Here is a 21,555-nt window from a genome sequence, read left to right as displayed (position 1 = left end):
GTAACTTAAATTTTTACACAACATTTTGATTAACTTTTTTTTGTCCCACTAGTGGACTCCAAGACCAGCAGGACTGATCTCTGCTCTAATTCATTACACTACCTACTTAGTGTAATGTATTATAGCCATCAGTGTGACGGCGACAGGAAGCCTATTAGGATCAGCCGGAGGCTGGTCCTCATAGCCTTCCGTACATGGCAGACCCAGAAGCCATTGTCAGGCCTCCGGTTGCCATGTCAACGATCAGCACCCCCACGATCGCATTGTGGGGGGGTGCCAATCTGCTACAAAACCCCTTAAATGCGGCGATCGCTATTGATCGCCACATTTAAGGGGTTAATTCTCAAAAACGGCGGCGATGGACCACTGGCCACAACGGGGGAGTGTCAGCTGTCAGGGACAGCTGACCTTCCAGGCCCCGATGCACATGTGCACTGGGAACGGCTCAGTAACTATACTTGCATGTTCGGAAAGTAACCTCTTGCCATGACGTATAGTTGCGTTCTCGTGCGCCTAGGGGTTAGGGCAACACAGGGCAATTTTTTTTTCGTCATGCAACATTTGTTTTCACATAAAATTTTTATGGAAGCATTACCATTGGAATCAATCGTAATGCAAAGGGAAGCTATGGTTTCCGTTTGGCTTTTCGTTCATGGGTTCCTCCAATGAAAAGGTCGAATGGAACCCGTGATTGGAAACCCGACACTGATGTGAACAGGCCCTTATGTTTGTCTATTTTCAACAGTGCTGTGAAGTTTAGCTGCTGGAATAATTCATACTTTGTTTTTTATAAGCATAAATCCTGCAATTGTAGAATTTGTCTTAGATTTTCAAACCTACCATCATATAATAACAGTCATAGCGAATATACAGCAGCGATATAAATAGTGATTGTACTTAGGAAAGCATGAACATGCAGCCTCTATATACATGTATGTCAGCAGCATCATAGGTAGATACCACCAACAAAACATTTATTTAAAAAAACAAAAACCAGAAAATAGAACCAGAAGTAATAAATACAAACATACATATGACGGTAGTATCATGGGATCAGCTGCTTTGTCAGTAGGTGACTTATGTCACTCAATAGATGGCCATCCCTAGCACACTCCAGTCTCACTTGACCAGTACATAATGCAGATCTCTTGAAATGGAGTCACTTAAAACTAAACCAGCATTTTAGCCCATGTTTTTGCGGTTTCCAAATCCCCGAGGATGGGTATCTTTCCAGTCATCCCAGTTCCGAGCCTTCTGCAGTGTGTCTGGATCATCCTGCTCTTCTTTACGCTCGCGTTCAGCTGCCTCCTGCTCCTCATCTATATATTTTAAAAAAAGGCAGTTTCAGTTACTTCTATGTAGGATGGCATACGACAGGAGTTTACTAAATTTGCAATGTGGCACTTATAAACTGCACTGCCATCATAGATCGTGTACCGTAGGCTGCAGGGGTGACACCTCTTTGTATATAGATGTAGAGAAAAAGATCGCTCCTAATATAGCACTGCCATTAATGGTAGGAAATAAGCCAAGCGTTCTAAACAAAACTATATCTTTAGTCCAGGACAACGCTTTTCGAAATCTACAACGACTTTCTCCTCGGGTCCTCACAAATGTAGGTTTAAAAATGGAGACTGGTTAAGTAATGGAGGGTCACCCGGTACTGAAATGCCATGGTTTCAAAGGCGCAGAGGGCATAATGTGTTTTGCATATTAGGAGCGATCATTTTTCTCCACTTTTTTTTTCCTGGTGGAATGCACCAGAGAAAAGCCAGATAAGCAGCACCATCCTACACGATCATCGGATTTGTGCCCGTATATGCACAACTCACAAAGGAGAGTTCAAACTGTACACCACCATCTTGAAGTACACTTGTCCACCAGATTTCACCCTATTGGCGCGCCTTTTGGCCCCTTGTTTCTATTACACCTCTTTGTAAAGCGCATTTTAATATCTATCAAATAGTGCTTGTTGCCTAGGTTTCTATATGCCGTAGACGTCTGTGCTGCCAATCTGCTATTGTTTATAATAGGAGCAGCACAGAGTATATGGAAATCTTTCGTCATAAGTCTTGCCCAATACCTTCACTGGGTCTATTGAATTTTTAATGGCTCCGTTTTGTATTTGTTGTGCACTCTTGTGGAAAATTAGTAGTCTTGATATCACTCGACTTAAATGGACACTAACTTTTCAAACAACTTCTGCTGATCTGATAGTATACCTGACATAAAACAACTTTGTAATTTACTTATTGTTAAAATTCAGTTGTTTTATCCATGCAAATTCTGTGTGAAGTTACAGCTACTAGGAGTCTCCCCTCCTGTTACCCCGTTATCAAGCATTGTACAACCCTGGTTACAGAGCCGAAAAGACAGCTGCAGAAGTTGGGAGTGTGTCCCTTCACTGCCTAACTACATATTTCTAAGGAGATGGGGAAGGGGAGCAGGAGGAGGGAGCAGAGAGAAAATGTGAGTCAGCAAGTACATCTCTGGAGGGGTGAGCAGAGGAGGAACGAGGAGCAGAGAGAAACACACAGATGCTGCTGGTAAGATGTAAGTCTGAACCCAGTGCTGGATTCTCAGCTACACTACTCATCACTGTTATATGATATCCTCCATGCTGCTGAAACACACACGTGTGTGTGTGTGTGTGTGTGTGAAAGATAGAGATAGAAGAGGAGAATACTGCTCCCCTATGTGTGCAGTGTATAGAAAACATGATAGCCATCAGGCTCCACCAATGATGGCCAGAGAACCATGTTATTCCTCATGTACACATATATGGCAGCTTATTCTGAAAAGTCACCTAAAAAGTTAGGTACGCTTTGAAACAAGTAGTGATTACAGGTTACATACCTGTTGGTTTGCTAACAACACCCTGGTCAGGGAGGACTCCTTTACGGAGATGCTGCTCGTACCAGTCATCAACAGTCATGGTAGGAAGACTAGGATATCCTGCTCCATAGACCCTATAGATTAAACCAGTTTTTAAAAATAAAGGATAAAAAAATTGAGGGTCGCAAAAAAAAAACAACCCATATACTATTTTGATGCAGTGCACCCTCAAACTGTTCGATACCGTTATTTCATGTATATCGATACTAAGCTGTTCGGCCGCACAGCTTAGTATTGTACCACATGAATGTAGTTAGAGCGGGGCTACGGTTGTGTAATACAGCCATTGCCCCGCTCCTGACAAGTGCGCGCATTCAGCATGATGTGATGCGCCAAGCGCTGCACTAATGATTGGCGGCACTGAAGACAGAACATGGCGGGCGCACTGAAAAACACCCCCATGTTCTGTTTTCAGTGTCTGCGCCGCCGCTCATTAGTGCAGCGCCGGCCGCATCACCTCATGCTGACCGCGCGTGCACTTGTTGTCAGGAGCGGGGCAATGGCTGTATTACACAACCGCAGCCCCACTCTAATGGCGGAGATCTGAGAAAACACTTTTCTCCACCGCTTTTTCCCTGAATAATGCTATCAAAGCTGACAGCAGCATTCAAGGGGTAAATGGGAAGTGGATACCCTTTGGATCGAGTCACAGGGAATCTCTGTAACGCGATCTAGGGACATACCATATATGGGGAGACAGCACAGGGTCCATTGAAGGACCCCAGGGCTGTCTGACCATATTTCCTGTTAGGGCAAATTTAGGTATGTCCTAACTGCCGCCTGTGTACTATCCATATACAGATCTATGCCAGGACATTGAAGTTTGAAAAAAATAAAAAAATAAAAAAAAAAACACACATTTTTTTTTTACAATAAACACCGTAATAATAAATTTATAGCGTCATTTATGATGTTTACACTGTTAAAAAATAAAATAAAAACTGCTTTTTTTAACTTATTAATGTGAGGCAAGAGGTATTATGAACGTTGAACCTCCATGTGCCTAGTAATTAACCCCATCATGTACCTCGCACATTAACCCAATGTTGTCCATTATGACATAGGAACATGATGGGGTTAATTATTATTAATGTCAGGCACATGGAGGTTCAAATTCATCACACCACGTGCCTCACATCAGAAAATTGAATAATTTTTTTTAATTATTATTATTGGCAAAGTATCGTTTTGGTATAGAATATAGCAATACTACACAAAGTATCGGTATCGAAGTCCAAATTCTGGTATCGTGACAACCCTAATAACAAAGAAATAGTTAAGCAAAGACAGATTAAAATACCACATACTTTGCCTGGAGGGCATCTCGAGTCAGGATAAAGGGTTTCATGAGTGGTCTTGATGGACGTGGAGGTCGAGTGACCTCAGATCCCTACAGGAATAAAGCAAAAGTGTTAATACTAGAAGGCATGGGTCTTCAGAAATACAACAATAGGTCAGGAGCTTTTTCAAAACAAAAAGGTGAAGAGGCAGCTGCACTTTATCAAGCTATGTAGTATCTTCATTTTAGTCTTTTGTGGGGGTCCCAGCAGTCACACCCACTAATCATGGCTTATCTGTTCATACCTAATCAATATGCCATCAATGCTTGTGGTGGGAAAACCCTTCTAACACTGCACAGACAAGTGTGAATGTTTCACATGCTGCAATTTATTAAAGGGATTGTCCACAATTTATCATTTAAAGGGAATGTGTCGCTAGAATTTTTTGATTTTGTTTTTTTAGTTAAACAATTATTACGTAAGTGATTACACATTGTTTTAATTATTATTATTTTTTTTCACAAGTCAGGAAATATTATAAATTAGATTCTAATTTATAACATTTCCATGTGCTGGCCACTAGAGGGAGCAGATCCCAAAATTGCAGCATGGTCAATGTGGTAAAGCAACCTCATTGCTTTGTGCTGCAAATTTGGGGTAGACACACTCGCTCTAGTGTCCTCACACAATCCCCCCCTCCCTTATTCTGGCTAGTGCCAGGAGAAGGAGGGGGTTGAATCTTCAAACCTCCTACACTGTGTGCTGCCATTTTCTGAGCGAATGCAGTGAAGGAGGATTAGATACAGTGCTAATCAGACAGTATAACACGAACATAATACACACATCACATACACAAACATAACTTACCTGCTCCTGCCGCCGCTGCCACCTTCGCTCCTATTCCTTGAACATATGGTCGTCATCTGACTGTCCGGCAGCAGCTTCCGGTCCACATGAAAATGGCGCTGGATTTCGCTCTGCCAAAGACCTTCCTTTTGGTCTGTGTGGGAGCGGCGCATGCGCCATTACCCACACAGACGGCATACACTGCAGTGAATGGAACGGCTCCCGTTTGCATTCTCTATGGGGTTGGATGTGCCGTATTCCATCTCTGTATGTGTTGTTAATCGACACATACAGAGATGGAAAAAAAAATGGCAGCCCCCATAGAGAAATAAAAGAAAAAAGTACAAGAACACAAATAAATAAATGTTATTTTAATATCTTACTAAAAGCAATATTATAAAAAAATTTTTTTTCATGAAACCTTCCCTTTAAGGAAATGTATACTCCATGATAATGCAGTCCTTGAGCCCTGATAGGACGGTGTATGAAAATGATGCTGAAGGCAAGCTGCGAACATAGACTTAAGGGGGTTGTCCACTTTCTGAAAACTGATGGCCTATCCACTGGATAGGTCATCAGTATATGATCGGTGCATGTCAGACAACCGGACCCCGCACCGATCCGCAACTCCGGCTGCCTCCGTGCACCGGATGTTTGCAACGCGATGCAGTAGTTGGAGCCGGAAGCAGATGGCTCCGACCACTGCATAGCGGCCGTTCGCTCTAATAGGAGCAGAGCTGCAATACTGCAGTTCGCCCACTATTCTTTGACCGGAGCCATCTGCTTCAGGCAACATCGTTCGTCACCCGCAGAAAGCCAGAGTGGTGCGGGGTCCAAATGTCGGACAGGTAACGATCATATACGAATGACCTATCTGGTGGATAGGTCATCAGTTTTTTAGAAAGTAGAAAACCCCTTTAACCCCTTGAGGACCCAGCTCATTTTGGCCTTGAGGACCAGACCCATTTTTTCAAATCTGACAAGTGTCACTTTATGTGGTAATAACTCTGGAATGCTTTTACCTATCCAATTGATTCTGAGAAAGTTTTCTCGTGACATATTGTACTTTATGTTAGTGAAAAAATTTAGTCGATAAATTCATTGCTTATTTGTGAAAAACACGAAAATTGAGAAAATTTTAAGAAATTATGATTTTTCCAATTTTAAATGTATCTGCTTGTAAAACAGATAGTAATACCACACAAAATAGTTACTAATTAACATTTCCCATATGTCTACTTTATGTTTGCATCGTTTTTTGAACGTCCTTTTATTTTTCTAGGACGTTACAAGGCTTAGAACTTTAGCAGCAATTTCTCATATTTTTAAGAAAATTTCAAAGAGATATTTTTTTCAGGGACGAGTTCAGTTCTGAAGTGGTTTTGAGGGCCTTATATATTAGAAACCCCCATAAAACACCCCATTTTGAATACTGCACCGCTCAAAGTATCCAAAAACAGCATTCAGAAAGTGTTTCAATCCTTTAGGTGTTTTACAGGAATTGAAGGAAAGTAGAGCTGAAATTTTCAAATTTCATTTTTTTTTTTTTACAAAATTCATATGTAATACATTTTTTTCTGTACCAGAGAAGGTTTTACCTGAGAAACGCAGGTGCCCAGGTTCTGCAGTTTTTTCAGAATATATTTCAGGCACCATGTCAGGTTTGAAGAGGTCTTGCGGTGCCAAAACAGTGGAAACCCCCAAAAGTGACACCCATTTTTTAGACTACACCCCTCAGGGAATTTATCTAGGGGTATAGTTAGCATTTTGACCCCACAGGTATTTTGCTATATTTATTGGAGTTAGTCTGAAAAGTAAAATCTACTTTTTTTCTGGAAAAACTTAAAAATGTCTAATTTTTGCAAAAAAGCACCCCAACATTTGTAAAGCAAATTTCTCCCGATTATGGAAATACCCCATATGTGGTAATAAACTGCTGTTTGGACCCACAGCAGGGCTCAGAAGGGAAGGAGCGCCATTTGGATTTTGGAGCTCTGATTTTACTGGAATTGTTTTCGGTGCCGCGTTTGCAACGCCCTGGAGGGACTAAAACAGTGGAAACCCCCCAAAAGTGACCCCATTTCGGAAACTATACCCCTCAAGCAATTTTTCTAGTGGTATAGTTCGCATTTTGACCCCACAGGTTTTTTGCTGAATCTATTGGAATTAGTCTGTGAAGATGGAGAGACTTTTTTTTGGATTTTGCAGCTCAGATTTTGCAGAATTGGTTTCTGGGGGCCATGTCGCATTTGCAGGGTCCCTGAAGTACCAGTACAGTAGAAATTCCCCAGGTGTGATCCCAATTTGGAAACTATACCCCTGAAATAATTAAATTAGAGGTGTAGTGAGCATTTTGAACCCTCAAGTGTTTTATATATAGTTTTTATATGTTTTACTACTTTTACAAAATAAAAACACTTTTTTCTAAATAAAATGTTTTAGTGTCACCATGTCCTGAGAGCCATAACTTTTTTATTTTTTTGTCGACTGAGCTTTGTGAGGGTTTGTTTTTTGCGTCACACACTGTCGTTTTTATTGGTACCATGTTTGGCTATGCGCGACTTTTTGATCACTTATTATTCCATTTTTTGGAAACAACGTGACCAAAAAAGGAAATTCTGCCATTGTTTTTTATTGTATTTTTTTTACGGTGTTCACCGTGCGGGATAAATAATGATTTTTTTTTTTTAGGTCAGGCCGATATGAACGCGGCGATATTGATGGTCTAGTTTTTTTTTCTTTTTTTTCTAATTATAAAGGACTTGATCAGGGAAACAGGGAGTTTGTTTTTATTACGTAAAACTTTTAATTAATTTATCTAAAAAACTTTTTATTTTACACATACTAGGAGACTGGAAGATCTGATCTTCTGATCCGCTGTACAATACACTGCGCTACTTCTGTATGTACTTGTGTAGTGCAGTGTATTGTAACTGTCACTTTACAACTGACAGTTGAGCCTATTAACCCCTTAATGACCAGCCTATTTTAAACCTTAATGACCAAGCCATTTTTTACGTTTTTCCATCGTCGCATTCCAAGAGCTATAACTTTTTTATTTTTGCGTCGACATAGCTGTATAAGGTCTTGTTTTTTGCGGGACAAGTTGTATTTTTTAATAGGACCATTTTAAGGTACATATTATTTATTGATTAACTTTTATTAACTTTTTTTGGGGGGGGGGGGGAATAGAAAAAAAGCTAAAATTTTGCCACGCTTTTTCGCGTCTTAAATCTACGCCGTTTACCGTGCGATATAAATAAAACAATAACTTTATTCAGCGGGTTGTTACGATAGTTTTTGTATGTTTTACTACTTTTACACAGTAAAAACTTTTTTTTTTTAAAAATTATTTGTTTTTGTGTCTCCATATTTGAAGAGCCATAACGTTTTTATTTTTTCGCCGATGCGGTTGTGTGAGGGCTTTTTTTTGCGGGAAGACTTGTAGTTTTTATTGGTACTATTTTGGAGTAGATGCGACTTTTTGATCACTTTTTATCACATTTTTTTTAAGTCAGGATTCACAGAAAACAGCAATTTTACCATAATTTTTTATTACATTTTTTACGGCGTTCACCGTGCGGGTTAAATAATGTTATAGATTTATAGTCGGGGTCGTTACGGACGCGGCGATACCAAATATGTGTAACTTTTTTTACTTTATTTTGGTTTTATAATAGTAAAGCATTTTGTAAGGGGAAAAGGTGGGTTTTTCATTTTTTTTCCACATTTATTTTTTTTTTAATTAACTTTATTCAACTTTTTTTTTACTTTTTTTACTAGTCCCACTAGGGGACTTTAATATGCGATTTTCCGATCGCTATTATAATACACTGCAATACTTTTGTATTGCAGTGTATTACTGCCTGTCTGTTTAAAACGAACAGGCATCTGCTAGGTCATGCCTCCGGCATGATCTAGCAGGCATTCGCTCCAGGCAGACCTGAGGGCCTTTATTAGGCCCCCGGCTGCCATTGGAGACACAGACACTCGGCGATCGTATCGCCGGGTGTCGATGGGGGAGCTCCCTCCCTCTCTCCAAAACCACTCAGATGCGGTGCACGCTATTGCGCACCGCATCTGAAGGGTTAAAGGGGTGAGATCGATACTTATATCGATCTCACACGGCAGAGCAGGGACGCCCACAGCCCTCAGCTACCTCTGGCAGCTGAGAGCAGGGAGATTTGACAGCTCCCTGCTCGGTTTACTTTATCCTGATGCAGTGGCGTAAAAAAAGACACATGCATCAGAATAAAGCCCGTTAGTGGCCGCCGTTAAAAGGCGTATTGGCGGTCACTAACGGGTTAAATCCTGCCTTGGGCAGGACCTAATAGGCTCCCGTACCTGGCAACCAGGAAGCCATTGCTAGGCTTCCTGGTTGCCATTGCAACCATCAGAACCCCGCGATTTTTTGCAGGGGTGGGGGGGGGGCATGGGGTGCAGAGGGAGCCCCCTCCCTCTGTATCAATCACTTAAATGCCGCTGTCGCTATTGACAGCGGCATTTAAGGGGTTAAACTACAGCGATCGGAGAGAACAGTGATCGCTGTTGTTGCAGAGGGATTTCGGCTGTATATTACAGCCGACACCTGATGAAGATGGTGCGTGCACAGCTCCTGTGCCCGCTTCATCCTCAGGGCGTTACTATACACCCATTTTCGTGAAGGGGTTAATAAAAATAGTGGGGTTTTTTTTCTACATAGCTTTCTCTGATCTCCTCACGGATCTCACAGAAATGAGGAGATCAGAGAAAGTGACAGGTGCTCTCCCTGTAGACAACGTCACAGACGGCTGTGATTGGTCAGTCTCTGAAGACTGACCAATCACAGCAATCGCCGGCATGGGGGCCTGCTAATTGGTCCCCAGGCCGGTAACAGAGACGTTAGCTGTCAATGACAGCTGCCGCCGCTGTTCTGTCACTATGTGATTTCACATAGTGACAGTTTATTCCTTCTAATAATAGTACGGCACAGGTCCGCTTCAATAAGCGGCGTGTGCCGTACTATTGCGGGGAAGGTACGCAACGAGTTCATGGAATACATTCTTCTTCATAGACTTGTTGTATGGGTGTACATAAACAAACCTCTACGTAACACCTTCCAGCGTTTGGAAGTAATCTTACATCTTAATTGCAGCACCCTGGCAGTGTCCTGCAGGCACAGAAGCTGGCAGTGCTTGACCTCTGATCCCACATCAATTAATCGCGGGAGGTCAAGGAGTTGCCATGGCAGCCGATGGCCCTACAAATCCCCCAGGACTGCAATAGGCATATGACAGACAATGCTTTATAATACTAAATACTCTAAAATACTCTCGTTTTAGAATAGGCAGGCAGGAATAGTAGGTTAGTTAGCTTGATAAGAAATTGTTAGTTAATTAATACATTAACTATTTAGTGTAATTGAATAATTTTTTTCACAATTAATTTATTTTAATTTGTTCTGAGGAGTGATCTGTAGTGCGGTTTGCCGCGTAAATCAAAATTCATTATATGTGAACAGTTATAAAAAAAAAAAAAAAAAGTGTTTTTATCAATTAGCTTGAACGTAAAAAAGTACAAAAAATTTTGGAAACCAATAAGGATGTTACGCAAAAAGTATTCCGTGGAACAGGCTTATTCAATATTATGCACGGACAGTGAACAAAGTTCAGATAGCGACATTGCGTTTGAAGGCTTTGATAGAAGCGATACAGAAATCTCTGATGGCAGTGCTATGTCTGGCCCCAGTGCAAAAAGGGAGGAAGCCAATGGCCAAAATGTAGAAAGTCAGTCTTGTACTAGCACAGAAGCGCAAAAAGCAGATGGAAGTGGTACATGGCCAGGAACCTGAAGTTCTTGAGGAGTTGGCTCTACATTGGGAACCCCCAAGTACTGGAACCCCTTTTGTTCCTGAATTTACTGTTGACCCTGGCGTAACAGCTGATGTTACAGATTTTGGCCCTTTAGAATTTTTTCATGACCATTTATTTAATCTATTTGCTCAACAGACAAATCTCTATGCTGAGCAATTTTTGTAAGCCAACCCGTCCTCCTACTACGCAAGGGTAGGACAATGGACACCCACAAATAAAAATAAAATTTACAAGTTCCTGATGCTTACACTAATAATGGGCATTGTAAAAAAATAAATAAACGCATAAGATCTTACTGGGAAGAAAGCACCATACATGGGACCCAAGGTTTTGCCAAAGTTATGCCAAGAACCCGTTATGAGGTTTTGTTAAAATTTCTCCACTAGAATGACAATAGTCAGTGCCCCCCAAATGAATCCCTAGACTATGATCGTTTGTACAAGATTCGGCCTCTTCTAAACCACTTTTCTCAAAAATTTCTGAATCTTTATGCACCTAGCCAAAATGTGTCAATTGATGAATCCCTGGTAAAATTTAAGGGCAGACTATTTCAAACAGTATATCCCTTCAAAACGTGCCAGATATGGGGTCAAATTGTATAAGCTAAGCAAAAGCAACACTGGCTACACATTGGATTTTCGTGTCTACCAGGGGAAGGACAGTCAGATAGATGTTCCAGGTTGCTCACCAGAAATCGGAACTAGTGGTAAGATTGTCTGGGAGTTAATTGGCCCATTGCGCCACAAAGGCTACAAGTTATATGTGGACAACTATTATTCGGGTATCCCCCTATTCAAAAGGCTCCAAGCGGCCAATACAGGGGCCTGTGGCACTATCCGCCATACAAGAAAGGGATTTCCAGTTGCTCTAAAGAGCCAAAAGCTTAAAAAAGGGGAATCTGCTGCTCTCCGTTGCGGCAATATGCTAGCGCTTCTCTATCGTGATAAGAAAGACGTGCTCATGTTGACTACTGTGCACACTGACGCCACTATGCCAATTAAAGAAAAGAGGTCGTCCAATAAAATTAAAAAGCCCGTATGTATTATTGATTACAACAAAAACATGGATGGGGTCGACCTCTCTGACCAGGTCTTGAAGCCATATGAAGTTATGCGAAGATCTTATACCTGGTATAAAAAATTGTCTATCTACATATTTCAGATGGCAGTTTACAATTCACATGTCCTGTATAAACAGTCAGGTGCCACGCAGACATTTCTGACGTATCAGGAAATTATTTTTGAAAAATCCTGTTTACTGCCAGAGTCCCCACTCGTCGCTTGGAATCAGAGGAAGTGTGTAGGCTCACAGGGCGGCACTTTGTGGCATCTATCCCAACAGCAAACCAAACATATCCACAGGGAAAATGCCGTGTCTGCATCAAAAGGGGCAGAAGGAGGGATCATTGCCCTTCCCTGCCACCCGTGTCTCATTGAATGCTATAAAACCTACCACACTAAGGTCCGCTTTTAATTCCCATCAGCAACTTTATAAATATATGCCATCATTCTTTTATATATTTTTTTTCCTTATTTTGTGTTTTCATACAAACGATGAAAGTGGGTGGAATAACTTTTGCTTTCTGGCAAAAAATTAAAGTGCCAATTTTCCAATAGTCCTCTCTTTGAATACTATAAGTGGTGTACTTTACTAAGTGGAGTACTTTTTAGGTCACTTTTGATTTTGCTCCATAGGTGGAATGCATATACCGTGTGGCATCGTAAAATGGTTCATGCAAAAAACGCAACTTGAACGTTAAAAGGTACATGTTTGCCTCTGGGCGTCCTAACATGGCCAAAAAGCGGGTTACATGCACAAGTGGGGTATCGTTTTGCTCAGCAGAAGTTGCCGTGTAGTTAATATGGTGATTTTTTACCATGATGTGTGGTGTGTACAAGAAAAATGCCGCCGAGTTGACACCAAAGTAGAAAAAGTGACCATTTTATTTTTTTGGTCTCATCCTCTAACAAAATTAGAAAAAAAATTAAAAAGTGACAATTTTCTAATACACCCCTTTTTAAATACCATAAGTGGTCTACTTTACTAAATGGTGTACTTTACTGGCCACTTTTGATGTTTTGGTACCACAGGTTTAGCACAAAGGCAGTGTGGTGTGATAAAATGGTTCATGCAAAAATTGCAAACTGAAAGTAAATGGGGGCATCTGTGATTCTGGATGCTAGAACATGGCGAAAGAAAGGGTTGCGTGAATTTGTTGTACCCTGAAACTTAGGAGAAGTAGCCTACTAGGTTTTAGGCCTTGATTAAAATGTTCTACAAATTTAAAAAGCCAAAAAATATAGCCAAAATAAAAAAAAAAAGATTTGTTTCCCCACTTTTTTGATCAATTGTTTGCTTGTAATATAAAATATGTTGCATATGTAGTAAAACGATATATTTTTTGAAAGTGTGATTTGTTCTAAAACAAACAAACAACCAAAAAAAATTGTTACGGTATCCAAAGTAGTTTAACAGTTATGACAGTTTAAACGAATGTATGCCAAAACGTTAAATTTAGGCCTGGTCATTGAGGCATCGATGACCCTTGTTCCTGAAAGGGTTAAATAAGTCATTTTCTGATGGTACATTCCCTTTAATTCACATGTAAAGGGCACCTAAAAATGTCTTTATAATGGCAATGTCCATGCCAGAGCACTGAATAAATGAACATCTCTTCCTGGCCAGGACCGATGCCACACTGACTGATGCCACACTGACTGATGCCATGAATTTATACCTCCCTCTATAGATTTTCTAGGCAAGCTTAGCTACCACTCACCTTCATCATTTCCCTTGCTTTTACCATTGGCAGCTCTTGGTCAATACTCTCCACCTCCTCGAGGGCAATGCACACCCAGTGCTGTAGATTTAGTAGGTAAAATTCCCTCACTTGCTCCTCTTCTGCGGTGCCACTTTTCACTGACAATTTCAAGCCAGACAGTCGATTCTCAAGCTCCTTCCTCTGCTTATACCTTTAATTAATTTGATATTAATGTCAGTATGTGAAGAGGGAAAGCAAAGTCATTCTTAAAGGGGTATTCCAACAGACAACTAGTCAACAATCAACTGTATTCAGTAGGAAATCAACCTAACTATTGATTTAAATATCCTATTGTTTTACCGCGGTGCCTGCGTTCTCTTCTTCATAGCATTTTCAAGGTCAGCTCACAGCGTTTTTTGGCGCAGATTTTGATGCAGAAACCACATCTGAATCAGCACCAAAAATAAGCCCAAATCGCCCCCCATTGATTTCAATGAGAGGCATTTTTTTCCCGGACGGCTTTTGGCCTCTCGCAGAAAAAAAAAAAGCAGCATTTCCTTTCTTCCAGTGGTTTTCACCTCTGACCTCCCATTGAGATCAATAGGAGGCAGAAAAAAAGCTGCGACACTGGTTTCCGGAATTTTTTTTGCCCGCCGTCCTTGCTTTAGATTCAACGGACGTGGGCAAGAAAACATGAAGGAATTTTGAAGCAGATTTTTTCTGCATGCAAAAACTGTGTGAGCAATGCCTTAGTGGACAGAATGTTTTAAAGCACCCACGTGACAAGCACTGCTCACAGAAACTACGTGTCCGATGGTTCTTTTATCTTTGGCATTGTGCAACCGTGGGCATGGACAGTGGGTGATATGCAGATACATACTAGTGGTAACATGCATACACAGAACTACTTTAGGCACCAATGTGAAATTATGCAATATACATGTGGGTCCCAGGGTGCGCCCTGAAATGGTATTACACACGGCACATGCGTTGTGGTTCGCCAATGGGAGCCATTAAAAAACATAAAATCTACACTGTGCATGCTCAGTCACCTCTTGGCAACATGGAATAAACAAGACCATAGGGGGAAGAGTTTTGCTATGTATTTCTAAAAATGTACACAATTTTTACATAATTTATACTGCAAAAAGTATTATATATGCAAACACTGCGATTGTACATAGACGTCTTATATCTGGAATACCCCTTTTATTTGTACCCATAATGTTTAACTGTCCATATATCAGAGGAGTAGCGATTATGGGAGCAATTTATTAAGGCTGCAATTTCATACGCCGGTCTTAATAGAATAAAAAGTTGGAGGTAACTGACAAATTTATGAAGAGGAAAAAGCCTCTTAATAAATGTATTGCTTCTTTCAGCTGGGCCGTGCGCCACACAGAAGAGGAGCGGAGAGGTTACATAGTTACATAGTTAGTACGCTTGAAAAAAGACATGTCCATCAAGTTCAACCAAGGGACGGGAAAAGGGAAGGGATGAAATAAAAATTCTACACATTGACAAAGGAGCTAATATTTTTTTGTTCTAGGAAACTATCTAAGCCTTTATCAAAGCCATCTACTGTCCCTGCTGTGACCAGCTCCTGCGGTAGGCTATTCCATAGATTCACAGTTCTCACTGTAAAGAAGGCTTGTCGCCTCTGCAGGTTGAACCTTTTTTTCTCCAGACGGAGGGAGTGCCCCCTTGTTTTTTGAGGGGGTTTTACAAGGAACAGGATTTCACCATATTTTTTGTATGTGCCATTAATATATTTATATAAGTTAATCATGTCTCCCCTTAGTCGTCTCTTTTCAAGGCTAAATAGGTTTAAAGGGTTTATCCGGGAACCAATAATTGCATTGTAACAATATATTTATGTAAAACTAAGTAACTTACTAATCAACTTTAATTAAAAATTCTGTACTAAATGGTGCAGTTCAAACCTCATGAATTATTCAGGAAGTGCTGGAGCTTTTCTAATAACAATGATGGCGCTCAGACACGGCCCCACGTGACAGACCTCCTGCTTCATGTGTGGTCATGTTCACGGCACATGCAGCAAGAGCTCAGTCACGTGGGGCCGTGTTGGAGCTTCATTGTTATTAGAAAAGCTCCAGCACTTCCTGAATAATTCATGAGGTTTGAACTGCACCATTTAGTACAGAATTTTTAATTAAAGTTGATTAATAAGTTACTTAGTATCACATAAATATATTATTACAATTATTGGTCCCCGGATAACGCCTTTAATTCTTTTAATCTTTCCACATAACTTAGATTCTCCATGCCCCTTATAAGTTTAGTTGCTCTTCTTTGTAGAATGATTTGTTTTCCCCATTATTTGACTTTTCAATGGGGGTGCACGGGTTAGTCTGGTCGGAAGGGGGCAAATAAGAGTGAAATCTACACCAGCCAGAAGCCGGCGTAAATTTCCACCAGTATTCTGGCATAAATTATAATAAATCTGTTGGGCCATAGTGGCCACTCCTTTACAAGAGGCCACGTCCCTTTCCATGAACGCGGTGAGGGTGTTGCAAAAAGGCCAAAAGTCACAATACAGCAAACTGCAACCTTTGGGCACTTTTGCAATTTTTCTACACCAGAAGACTGCCGTAGAAAGGTTGATCAATTACCCCCTAGGTTTCTTTCACTTACAGAGTAATTAGGTTTTTTTAGATTTAGTAGCGGCGGTCTATTTTGCAAGAGTGAAAGAAAGTGCGGCCATACTGTTACCTTTGAATTAGCTGCTTCTTCTAGTAAAGTGTAAGTGAAAATCCTGACAAAATGACAGTCGGTCGTCACGTCAGTTACTAAGAAGCGAACTTAAAAATGGCAAGTAATATGGCTGCGCTTCCCGTTGACACTTTTGCCAAAATTTCCACAGCAAATGAATGGAAAGATGCCAAAATCCCTGTAATTAACACAAACTGAACTTTGGCTGCTGCTCTAACTTCAGATTTACTAAGATATGGCCATTTTTACGTTTTGGGATCCTCTTTAACACTTTCTCACAGACGAGGACAATTGTGTTCATTATAACAAGGCATGTTCTTTACCTTTCAATCTTGGCCTGCCTTTGCATTGCCATGGCAGTCAAACTGGGTGGTAGTCCAGTACGGGCAATGCCTGCTGGCTCATGTTCTCCTTGCTTTGCTGCATCTTGTTCTCCAGGAAGGTTGAAAGTGGAAACTTTGTAGTCATGGGACCTTTTCAGGAAGTCTAGAAAATAAGAGCGGGCCGCCTCAAGGTGCCGCAGCCTATGACTGAGATCCACCTGCTTTAGTGTTAATGCTCCAAGAAGAGCAGGGAGCAGAAGATACCGAATATCTGTAGAGGAAATCTCATCCAGATCCTCATTAGAGCTACAAGAAAAAATAGAAAACCAGTCATTAGATTGGAAGAGAAGGAAAAAAAGGGGAATCCGCTGCTATTATAGCTACAGTATGGTAAATTGATAAACCTCGTCTTCGGGGCAGAATTATACATACGTCAGCTGCTGAGAACATCTGTGAAGAGGAAAGGGGCAGCTTCTTAATGATTTAGATCAGACTGCCAGGGCCAACCTAGTGCCTAAGGTTTTACTGGTGAAGCTGCCGTTGATCTTCAATCCCAAACTTTTTTTTAATCAACATTAAAACATACTTCATAGAGATTTAGACTACAATGTGAACAGTCTACAGCAGGGGGCACAACCTTCGGCTCAGGAAGCCATTCACTGCAGCCCCAGGCGCCACTGTTATGCAGGAGTCAGTGTGGCTGGCCCTAGCTGGGGCACTGTTTGGATTGCACACTTGTTATGCCTAGTACACGCCTGAGGGGGCAGTGTATGACTGGTATTCTTTCTTTGGTGCCCTTTGAATCCCTCCTATTCACTGACCCCTCAGACTGCACTAGGCCTAATGCAGAGCGTCAGTTTTACCCAGAGTAAAGCTCCTATTCGGCACTTCATAGAAAACAAGATGGCGTGGAGATGTGACCACACATATATGCTGTTCTCACCTTTGTAGTTTATGGGAATTGCGAAATTCCCCCAAATTTGGAACACCAACTTCCAGACATCTATGGCACATACAGTCGATGTGCCATGAGTGTCCCAAATCGCGATACCTTTAGGTTTTATTGCAGCCTTTGAGAGTGTTAATCTGACAATATGGCCCTCGGACTAGGAAAGGTTGTCATCCTGGCACATTATGGGCACTTCAAAAATATCCCTGGATTCCATCAGAACGCCAGGTTTGGGATATCGGGGAAGCGTGAACACTCATATATAGAGCTTGTTACATGGTCATATGTAGTCTGTGCTCCCTCCTTTTTCTCTGCCAAGATCCGCTCTAGTTTTTAGCAAGAAATATAGAAAAGGAGCAGAAACCAAAAATACAGCAATGTAAAAAGTCCTAAAGCGTGTGCGTTTCCTAGTGCCCCATAAGAGTGCACCACAGAACCCCCATAACCGTGCATGTTACACAGGTACACTTGACAGAACAGTCAGTGGGAGCTTTAGGCAATTCCCTCTGCCTGTGCCAGCTTATGCCACTTCCCAGCTCTAGTGCAACATGCCTCAATTCCCCACGATATCATGACCAATTATTGATGGGATATTAATCTAGCAGTAATTTCCAAGAAGGTGATACTCAATGTTGACACCAAGAAAACGCCTCCCGCCAGGCGTGAAGTATCACTTGTTGCCTATAGCAATGGCTCTAGGGAGAACCGTACACTAGGGAGAGAGCCTTGTGCGACACGGACGATCATTTTAGCTGTATCGTTTGTCTTCGATGACCGTTTATAGCAATAATTGCTGAATGTAAATGTGCCTGTCGGCCTATGGGCAGGCATTGGGGTCGGCGGGAAATTCTAATTCTCAACCGCTTCTACATAGACAACGTCAGCATTGAAGTGACAGACTGTCATAAACAGCATCTGTAACCTGCCGACAGCGCCTACAGGGAAGTAGAGGAGAATTCCAGCAACGTGTGGCCCCTGGTCCCTGTTTTCAGTGGAGTCGTCCATGTGTTGTCACCTCCATACTGGGACGAATGGTGGTTCTGGGAACCCATAAGTGGCAGAGGTAGGGGGACATACTAAAAAGAATGAACATTATTACTAATGGGAAGAAAATATAAAAAAGGGCAGAATTATTTTTTTATGTTTGGTAGACATGGCATGAACAGATTTTCTTTGTGGTGAATGAGGAAATAAACACAAATTCCATATAAAGACACCTTTGGAAATTCCTGTGCTTGATAGACCTGGAATGAACAGGATCTATGTGTAGTTTATAATGGAATGAACACATATTCCATAGAGACAGATGTGTAATTATTTTCCTGTGGTTTGCCCATTACATAAAGGCACACAATGTCTGGTTACTGACAGATCTTCTCTTCTCAAGAAAGACTGGTCAGTGTGAACCCTGCCCCGATGCAAACAACTTTCAGAAGACGTGTTAGAGAGGCATAAAACTGGAAAAGGCAACAAAAGTTAAAGGGAAACTGTCAGCTCGGATTGGGACACTAAATCACCAGCATGAATTTACACAGCTGGGGTTTAGTGTCCCAAAATTGGCACTATTAAGCCCGCCCAGCCCCGCTATACACTATTTACTTACTGGGATCGGAGTCCAGGCTCCCTCCCCTGGCTTAGGATGCTTGCGCACTGCGCCAATGAAGCCGGGGAGAGTACACCTCGCTTCATTATGCATTTGTGTAAAGAAGCGGGGTGTTCTCTCCTCGACTTCATCCATATGCTGGTGGTTTAGTGTCCCAAAATTTGCTGACAGGTTCCCTTTAAGGCCATGTTCAGACGGGGCAGAATTTTCCGCTGCAAATGTTGGTGCAGATTGGAGGCAATTACGCAATGAATCTGCACCAACATTTACATATTTGACAGGTAATTCAGACGTTGCAGATATCACAGCGGACTTGCCACAGATTTCAGTTTTTGCATTGCAAAGGCTGAAATCTGCAGTGAAATTCTGCTGCTTCTCCGCAACATAATGTGTATGCTGCGGAGGGAAAATTCTGCACCGCAGCCTAAATTCCGCACAGTTATTTTCCGCAATGTCTGAACCAAGTTGCCTAGAAACAAATGTAAAAAACGGCTGCTGCAGAATTCCACTGCGTACTGTCCGCAGCGGAATTCAACAGCAATTACGCCACGTCTGAACGTCAGCCGTGGCAGGATTGCTGTTGAATTCCGCTACATACAGTACGCAGTGGAATTCTGCAGCAGCCGTTTTTTACATTTGTTTCTATACAATTTTAGGAACTTTAGTTCTGACGTTGAGGAAAATAACTGTGCGGCATGCTCATTATGCTGCGGAGAAGAAGCGGAATTTCACCGCGGATTTCAGCCGTTGCAATCCAAAAACTGAAATCTGTGGCAAGTCCGCTGTGATATCTGCAACGTCCGAATTACCTGTCAAATATGCAAATGTTGGTGCAGATTCATTACGTAAATGGGCCAAATCTGCACCAACATGTGCAGCGAAAAAATTCTGCCATGTCTGAACATGGCCCGACACATCTGTTTCTATGGAATACGTGTTCATTCTACTATAATAAACTACACATAGATCCTGCTCATTCCAGGTCTATCGAGCACAGGAAACATTTTTACACATTTGTTTCTCTGGAATTTGTGTTTATTTTCTCATTAACTACAAAGAAAATCTGTTCAATTCATGTTTTCAAAACATAAAAAACTCATCTTTTTTTTATATTTTCGCCCATTACTAATATTGTTCATTCTTTTTAGAATGTCCCCAGAGGTAGCACCCAGTTTAATGCCCATTTCTGTGCCCAGGAAGAACATAGCATAGGATTACTGGTCATCTTCATACACTCTGTGAGAAGGCAGGAGTCACAAGAGCAGGCCGGACCACCGAGCGCACCTGTCTGTACGAGCAGACGGTGACGCCGCCTCCAGCAGTACACTACCTGAAGAGCTGCAGCTGAGTGACCATCCGTGTGGCTTGTTCCAGCATCCCCAGCCCTCGCTTCACCTTGTCCTGGACTTCCCGCACCCCCGCCGGCTGTCTGCTGTCTTCCACCTCCTCTAGTATCTGCCATCCTTTATCCAGTAGCTCTGATAGTTTAGGCTGCTCAGGTTCAGATTCGGTCGCCATGTTTGTTGAGCATGTCTGAACTGAGCAGCTTCCGTACTCAGGAACAGACGTTGAAAAGCCGCCATGTTGCGCGTGTCCGCAGTACACGGCAGTAAAAACGAGCCATCTTAGGTGTGGCAGAAGATGTTTGTATGCTGGATTGTCGGTAGAGGGCGCCACGTTGATACTGTAGCTAATTCATATTTAGCATTATGTGTCCAGTCGTTGACCACCTGGAACTTTACGGCAACTTTCATTGTTATTATTAAACTTACATTAAGAACTTCTTTATTCCTCTCCATCCTCCATCCCTGATGTGTCTTCATTTGTCTGTTCCTAGCCCAATTGTTGTCGTTTCTGCCTGTAAAATGTGGACAAACTGAAACAAAACTACGATGCTGAAGTTGGTTTCTTATTTAGCAGTTTCTTTTCGCATTTTAAGTATTTTAGTTTTTTTTACGAACATATTAACCCCTTAATGACCAGCCTATTGTTTACATTTCTCCATCGTCTCATTCAAAGAGCTATAACCTTTTTATGTTTGCGTCGACATAGCTGTATAAGGTCTTGTTTTTTGCGGGACAAGTTGTAATTTTTAATAGCGCCATTTTGGGTTGCATAGAATTTATTGATTAACTTTTATTAACTTTTATTTGGGGGGGGGATAGAAAAAAACCAGCAATTTTGCTACACTTTTTTGCGTCCTAAATCTACACCATTTACCGCGTGATATAAATAACACAATAACTTTATTCAGCGGGTTGCTGTGATTGCAACGATACCAAATTTGTATCGTTTTTGTATGTTTTACTACTT

At 41.5% G+C, this 21,555-nt stretch overlaps 1 protein-coding gene across 1 annotated transcript; it reads right to left on the bottom strand.

Annotated features, from left to right (window-relative positions):
- Positions 1 to 925: 925 nt before the first annotated feature.
- On the bottom strand, positions 926 to 20,818 carry IGBP1 (immunoglobulin binding protein 1). The gene is made up of 6 exons (XM_075835659.1): positions 20,573 to 20,818; positions 16,691 to 16,996; positions 13,653 to 13,845; positions 4,203 to 4,285; positions 2,857 to 2,969; positions 926 to 1,319 (listed from the first exon to the last, which is right to left on the bottom strand). The coding sequence occupies exons 1-6, from the start codon at positions 20,758 to 20,760 to the stop codon at positions 1,183 to 1,185; spliced, it is 1,020 nt and encodes a 339-aa protein (XP_075691774.1). The 5' UTR covers positions 20,761 to 20,818; the 3' UTR covers positions 926 to 1,182.
- Positions 20,819 to 21,555: the final 737 nt, after the last annotated feature.

Source organism: Rhinoderma darwinii, chromosome 8 (genome assembly GCF_050947455.1).
Source record: "Rhinoderma darwinii isolate aRhiDar2 chromosome 8, aRhiDar2.hap1, whole genome shotgun sequence".
NCBI classification, from domain to species: domain Eukaryota; kingdom Metazoa; phylum Chordata; class Amphibia; order Anura; family Rhinodermatidae; genus Rhinoderma; species Rhinoderma darwinii.
The sequence above is the reverse complement of the archived record's forward strand: the minus strand, read 5'-3'. Positions and strand labels throughout refer to the sequence as shown.